The 7987-nt window shown below is 35.6% G+C and overlaps 1 protein-coding gene across 1 annotated transcript; it reads left to right on the top strand.

The window, feature by feature from the left end:
• Window positions 1-3622: 3622 nt before the first annotated feature.
• Window positions 3623-7009, top strand: LOC134255979 (cytokine-like nuclear factor N-PAC; the record flags this gene model as incomplete). Its single annotated transcript, XM_062738578.1, has 4 exons — window positions 3623-3685; window positions 3781-3817; window positions 5760-5845; window positions 6810-7009. Coding segments are annotated over exons 1-4 (385 nt in total), but the record flags the coding sequence as incomplete, so codon positions are not given.
• Window positions 7010-7987: the final 978 nt, after the last annotated feature.

Raw genomic sequence — 7987 nt, forward strand, 5'->3', positions numbered from 1 at the left:
CCCACCCCCATATCCTTTTTCCTGACTGTGAAGAGGGGCCATGTGCAGCTGATTGGCTAAGAGTCTTTGTATAGGTAATCTTAATACCCTATGGGAGTCTGTTTTGACAGGTGATTGTCAAAGGAATATATTGCAGTAAATACCACTAAAAAGTGTCCAAATAAACATTGTCATAATTCAATCTTACTTTCAAATCCACTCTTTACTACACATGAAAACAATGAAAGGTGACCGTAAGAGAAGAAAAAATCTTAATTTTGGGTTTAAAAAAGGGAACATTCATTATATTAAGGCTCATCAGGCTACGTCAAATGCCGCAGGAGCTTCAAGTTCAGCGTCAAACATCCAGGGATCCCCTGAGACAGAGACAGCACAGCCCCTTGCTGAAGGCCAGGAAAACATCTCAAGGACACCGATCCTTCGTCCCCAACCTGAGCCATGCCAGGAGCTAAAAAATGAAGAGACGTATGATGAGTTTGAGGGAAACCGCATTGTAGACATAAGATTGGTCTTGGAAATGTTTAATGATGCAGCCGAAAGCCACTTTGACCAGTCCAAGCACTGTAATTTTCCAGTGTGGGAATACTCAGGACAGAGGAAATGGGGGTTTGGATGGCAGAAGAGACTACTGTGTACGGTATGTAATTTTCAGACAAATTACTATAAATTATACACTGAAATTCCTACCTTTAACAAACCAGGCCCTAATCCTGCCAGTATCAACTGGAACTTTCAATTAGCCCTGCAGAACACCTCCATGGGGAATCGACGCAGTCGGGAAATGGTAGCTGCCTTGGACATTCCACCTCCTAACCGCAGCTCCATGCAAAGGGCCAGCAATCAGGTCAACACAGCCACTCTAGCCCTGAATAAGAAAGACATGGGTGAGAAGAGACAACTGGTTAAGGCCATCAACCAGGTCAAAGGTCAAGAACATCCAGAGGAACTGGACATTGCCATAGATGGACGCTACAACTCCATAACCTTCGGTAGCAGCAAAAAGCCAGGCTACAATGCATCACAAGCTTACGCCATTGCATGCGAGACCAACACCGACAAACAGTATATTATTGGTGCGGCAATGCAGAACAAACTTTGCTGGACTGGAACCTGGCTTCGAGGTAATGGTTATGATGTTCATTGTCCGGGGGGTCATGAAGACTGCACAGCTAATATTGAAATGTTCTCACCTCTTTCAGAATACGAGATGGCTAAATCCATAGGCGAAGATCTGGCCGCAGACGGGTTCAAGGTGAAGCACGCCACAACAGACGGTGATGCCCGGTCAGCCCAGGGATTCCAAGATGCCATGCGAATTTTTCATCCAGACTGGAGAGTCACTCGACTGGCCGACCCAACCCATGTCAGCAGAGCCCAGTTCCGTCAGTGTCACAGTGCCCACTTCAGCCCCGAGATGTTTCCCTGCAAAACAAGAATGAGGTTAGACCACATGAGAAAAGTTTTTGCACAAGATGTAAAGGCCCGGTGCAGCTTAGTCTATAAGAAACTCATGGATACCTACACTGGAGACATCAACATCATCTGTAGTAAACTTCCTCTTGTCGTAGAAAGTACCATCCTCTGCTACTCAGGAGACTGTTCAAAATGTCGAAGGAATTCAGTGGTGTGTGAAGGTGGAGACAGACACAACTGGTGGAATCAGTCTTATTTCCTCGCCCTGAACAAACTGACATCCCTGCACCTGAATGAAAATGACAAGCACTTGTTAAAAGTCATTCTTGAGATGCGACTTAGCCAAAGTGCCATTAAGGAAATGAAACTCAACACGTCAACTCAGAAATGTGAGGGTCTTAACAGAGCAGTCAGCGAAGTTTTACCTAAGCACACCAACTATTCAAGAAATGCTGAAGGAATCCTCTCAGCTGAGATTTTAAGACAAAACAACAGTCCGGGACTAGCAACATCAATGAAAGCAGCAGATATTACATTGCCACTGTCCGGCCACACACATCAGTACCTAAAAAGCATTGACCAGGAATATGCCTATCGCAGAGAATACAGAAAGAGAAAAGCAGTTAAAAGGCGAGAAATGCAGAGAAAAGCTACGCTAATGAAACAACATGCAGCTAGAAAAGGAAAGACCAAACCCGGGTGCACCTACAACAAAGGGCAACTTGATCCCAAACCCACCAGCCTACAGTCCAAGGGAAGCAATCCAGAGGATCACACCTACTACCAGACATGAGTCGCCAAGACAAAGACAAAACGGCCCTTCTCAGGGCCAACCAAATTATTCGAAAAGATACCTACTATACAAAGTCGTATGAGAAACGTGTAAAAATTAACACCAGGCCACAACCCAAAAACTTCCACATAAATACATAAAACATATCGTACACATACGCACACATGAACATACATACATACATACATACATACATACATACATAGTACATACATACTTACTGATCAATGTTTTTGTCAAAAACTACAAACTATATCCCCCCCCCCCCCCCCGATCTTCTTTGAAATGACAAACCCATCAACCCCCATTTCTATTTTAGTGAAAAGTACATATTTTTACACAACATAATTTCCACTCACCTGAAATTATAAACTCCAATACACAACCTCTGTCTGCATGTACAATTATGAGTCGGGCAAAGCCTGAATCCCATTTCCACGTGTTTTCCTGCAAAATAAATCCATGCACATGTTATTGTAAATATTGGCCCAATCACCACCTTCTTATTACGCCTTATTTTGAGGGGAAAAATCAATGGATAGCTCGTCTGTCATTTCCAATAAACACCTCGTCTTTCATCTATGACTTCAAAGGGACCCCTTATTAAGATTACACATACAAATACACATTACAAAACAGTTTTTCTATTTTTAAAAAGGAACTATCTTCGTGGTCAATGGATGCACTAATGTGACCTCTTTCACCGACATGTCTATTCCCCTGAAATATTGCATTCTGGGATGCATAATTTAAATTTTTTTTTCAATCACTCAAAAATTTTTAATTTTTATAAAAATTAATTTTAAAATGTTAAAATATTTTTTTAAAATTTTTATGAAACTATTTCAAAATGCATAACCCACCTCCTGTCAAAATTTCATTGTCATATCTTTAAAAATAAATTCAGGGGAATCCCTCAAACACCCCATCATAAGGACCCGGACCACAATTAGCTTACATATAGACTTGTATAGTAAAAACATGTGTTTTATTTTCTTTGTAACTTTTTTAAAAATCTTCATTTCCAAAATATCTTTGACCACATGATAGAGCAATGTGTCAGATAAATATTCACATCCAGAAATAGGGGTGTTGAATGTGGAATTCCCTAGTTATTAATAAACTTCTGACGTCATGACCTCAGTATGGCTCTCGCTTGACAAAAAAAGTGTAAACAAACCAAATGAATGCTCTTTTCAATTCATATTTCTAGGCATAATTTTTGCTTGAAATGCACCTTGCTGCATATCATTGTAAACTTTAGACACTATACTTTTATTCTATACCCCAAAAGTATCTAAAACATGTGAGCTATTTTTATTTTTATCATTGAAAGGGAGGCATATGAATTTCCTACATGTGCTACATTTTAGCCATTTGACCTTCACCCTTTAATTGTGGCCCGGATCCATTTAGAATGAACTATCCCATAATTCCAATAATCATGGCGACTGGTTTTGAAATCGACGATTTGGTGTGGTAAGAAAGCAGTGCCGATTACACTTTCTTTAGCCACACCGATGTTTTTGCTTCTCAGAAATGTTAACATGATAATTTTATTTCTATATTTGCAGGGCAAAGATGAAGGGATTTCCGGCATGGCCGGGAAAGGTAAGCACGAGCACCGACCCTTCTCTGGTTTATCGTTTTGACTTATTCAGAGTTACCTGCCCATTTGATAGGCACAGCATATTTTTAGTCCAATTTTTGATAATAATTGCATGAAAATTAAGTTGAACCACTACTGATCTTCCATTTGACAACAGTAAATCAACAGAGAAACGTCTGTTTTGAGAAAGTAAGAATATTTTTAGTGTATCAGCGTTGTAAGGGAGGTAATTCAAAACAAATATAACTTTGCCTTGGGAAGAGTTGACACGAAATCTTGATAAGATTTTATAAAGCACACATTTAATAAGGACTTTAAAAAGTTATGATTCAGATAATGTAAGATCTTAAAGTCATAATTTAATTTGTATTGTTGTTGAGGAGAATTGAGTAAAAGTAGTTCTGGTCAATTTTATTTATGGTTGGATTTAGTCCAAAAAGTATGACGTTTTCCAGGCTTTTTCACGATTTTATTATTTTTTGTGCCAGGAAAATGTCAAAACCTGCACCATTACAAATTCTGGGGTTGATTTTCGATACTTGAGAACCAAATTAAATGTCAAACTCACAACTTATCAACATTACAATACTTTAAATACTTATCAACATCATTTTTATGGATAGGTTTTAAAATAAAGAATCCGTGCATTTTAAAATCTTGCAAGTGCTCTCTCAGTATGTTGAGTGATGTTTTTTGTACTATTAATAAATAGTGAGTTTGACATTTAATTCGGTTAACAAGTGTCAAAAATCAATTGCAATTGGAAGCTGTGAAATTTCCAGTTTTACGGTTCTGATGTTTTCCTGACAGTTAAATTATCAAAATCATAATATATGCATGTATATATATATATTTTTCAATGTTATATTAATAATATTTACTTCTACATGTATGACTTGATCTTGTATTGTGGAAAGGACTTATATAGGCAGTGCCTGCTGTCCAATCCAATTATGTTTATTCATAATAAAATATTGTTTAAATTAAAATCAAAATCATAAAAGAGTCTGGAAAACATAAGATTTTTTGGACTAGGTTGTATTATAAACATTTATCAAAACTTCAGCTCCAAAGCTCTTTATCCCACTGAAATATGGGCATACAAGGTGACAAAAATTCCCTGCTAAGAAACAGTTTACATTTCTTAACATTAAAATGTTCTAGATAAATGTCATCTTAATCTTAATACATTAAAAACAATTGAAAAGTGAATTATTTGTTAATAAGTAATTCAATGAAGTAAGGGGAATCAAATGTTTAAAAATGATTCTATCAACACTGTTTTCTTTTTTTTTTTAATGCATCTTTTCCTCAAACTTTTGAATTTGATAAAAATTCTATCCTAGATAAGGAAATGTGCTCACTGTGTTCACCTCCATTCTTTTATTTCAACACATTAGATGCTTGCACCAAAAACAAAAAAAAATTAAAACCCTTTATTCTTCTTGTATAGTTGCAAAAACAAATTATGATGAAAATCAAACTAAGATTATCTTCTGAATATTCAAGAAAGTACATAAAAACTAAGGATGCAAGAAAAAAAAAGACTATTCTATTTTGATAATGCTCCTCAATGTAAATATCTCTGTTGTTATAACCATTTATCATTTCCATTGATACCCTGCAATAGAAAAAGTCAACTGCTTTAAAACTACTCATGGTCTTAAGATAAATAAAATTATACCAAAATTGCACCTTTGTAGTAATTATATATGTATATTGGTTTTATTTTGTAATATTTTGAGTAGTCAGTATGCATTAAATGAAATTATTTTATAGAATTATAAATGATCATATAATTTTAAAATTTGCTTAGCACTGTTAAAATCATTGTGGAGTTAAGTTCAGTTTAACTTTATAAAAATCCTCTTAAAATTTATAATAATTGAAGTATCATTAACAAAATATAATCATATTTTAAAATAATGATATTTACCTTTATAGATCATAGAGCCAAAACCTGAAGTGAAGAAGCCTGCTAATAACAAGAAAGTGCACCACTTTGTCTTTTTCTTCGGGTCTGAAAACTAGTGAGTATGGCCATAGTATAACATTGTCATTTGGCTTCTTAAAATCTCTGGAGTGTCTTCAGTTCCATATGGTGAAAGTATTGCCTTAAACACTGTACCAACTATGCTTTTTATCAGGTTATGTGGAAGAATTGATGCACTATTGGCTAAATGTGGATGTTAACACATGTTAATTGGGCAGTTTAGTTTCAAACTTATTACACACGAGGGGTATTTCCACAAAGCTATTTTATAGATAACTAAATAAAAACATAATAAAGGATTTGGAACACTAGGGGGTATATTTATGCAAAATCTCTCAGATTGCAGTGTAAATTAGTGTAAATTACCCCATACCTATAAATTTTCACATATAGTGATATACAGATGAACCAGTGTTTCATACTACACTACATGTATAAGGAAAAACACTACGATTCCTATAAATAAAGGGGGAAAAAAATTGGATAACGTAACTTTTTCAAATAGCAAATATGTAGCATAATTTTGTTTGTATAAGTTATGTACTCAAAGTCAACATTTTATAAAGTGCATGCTTGATGGCTCAAACTCTGATTTTAGTATCAATTTTATGGCTATGTCGAAGTTGGGCACTAGGCCTGATTTTTTCCCAAATTATCATCCAGCCTTTGAACCTCCCTGTTTTTGTTTTCTTTTTTTTTAAGTTTGATTTGTGAAGAATTTTGCAAGTCAAGATATATATTAAACCTTCCTTAAATTTTATTCTTGAAAAATGGAAATCAACCGATTTTATCAGATATTGAAAAATTATGTTTACTTAAAGAATATACCAAGTGTATTAATTTGTCCCATGTTTTGATTAACACAAAAGGAAACTCCAGAGACCCTATGTTATTGGATTCACTTTTCATAATGATATACTTTGACATTAAACAATCATCATAAAATAGGAAGTTAGATATTTCATCTGGCCTTAGTTTAATGTATAGCTATTTTCTTTTAGTGCTTGGATTCCAGAAGAAAATGTCTACTTGTATAGTGACCACAGAGACAAGTTCAAGCTCTCAAAAAGAATTCCTAAAGGATTCAAGGAAGCCCTGGAAGCAATAGAAGATGAATTAAAGGAAAAACCATTTATTGTAAGCAGACTGTACTGTTTATTTTTAGCTCTACTGGTCCAAGACCAGAAGAGCTTATGTGACAGTAAGTTGTCCGTCGTCTGTCCTTCTGTTCATAAACAATTTTTATGATGTCGAGCAGAGCTCAATCATCATCTGGTTTTAAAATGCTATTCCTCCTACAGTTTTGGTCTGATTTGAGTATAACATGGCACACAAGTTGACTACACTAAAATACATAATTCTTTATATCGGATTTTGATTTCGCCAAATGGTGTTGCCATGGTTACAAAAAATAAAAATTTCCCTGAAATATTTTCCAAAGCTACTCCTCCAACAATTTTGGTCTGATTTCAGTATAATTTGGCACATAAGTTGATTGCAATAAGATACATAATTCTGTTTATTGAATTTTGATTTCAATGATCGGTGTTGTTGTGGTTACTAAAAATAGAAATTTTAATTAATTTTTATGGCGTCGAGCTTTAGCTCGATGCACATCTAGCTATGAGGAAATCTCTGACTGCTCACCGCTTTCTTCATGCGCCAAATAATATGTACTCGAACCAAGACCTTCATGTATCCGGCGTAGGAATATACATGCCAATTTTTGCGTTTATTCCATAAATTGCTTGAAAATCATACAGTTTCAACAGTTCTGTAGATAGTTGCCAACTCACCCACTTTCGTCGGGTTACTTTTTGACCCGTAACCTGATTATTTTTATGACATGGCGGGTCATGCTTATCGCCTGATTTCCGGATTTGGTTTGTAAATTAGGTTGTACTTTTAACTTCCAGTTACAACCCAAGCTTGATCTGCGTAAACAATGCCGATGGCTATGTGCAGTAGGCCAGTAAATTATCAGTGCAGGTGCAAACAACTGGGATTGTTGCTTCCGATAGAGCAAGATTGTTATCAGGACCAGCAGGAACAAATTGAACAAAGAGGAAAAGAAACGATAGTTATGTACATGTCAAGGAATCTCGGAAAACAACTTTCATTACATAAAATAAAGTGATCGAAGGCAGTGTAGATCTTACTGTAAATTTAGTACACATTG

The sequence above is a fragment of the Saccostrea cucullata genome, unplaced genomic scaffold (assembly GCF_032062105.1).
Source record: "Saccostrea cucullata isolate Sc308-1 unplaced genomic scaffold, CSIRO_AGI_Scuc_v1 ctg16768, whole genome shotgun sequence".
NCBI classification, from domain to species: domain Eukaryota; kingdom Metazoa; phylum Mollusca; class Bivalvia; order Ostreida; family Ostreidae; genus Saccostrea; species Saccostrea cuccullata.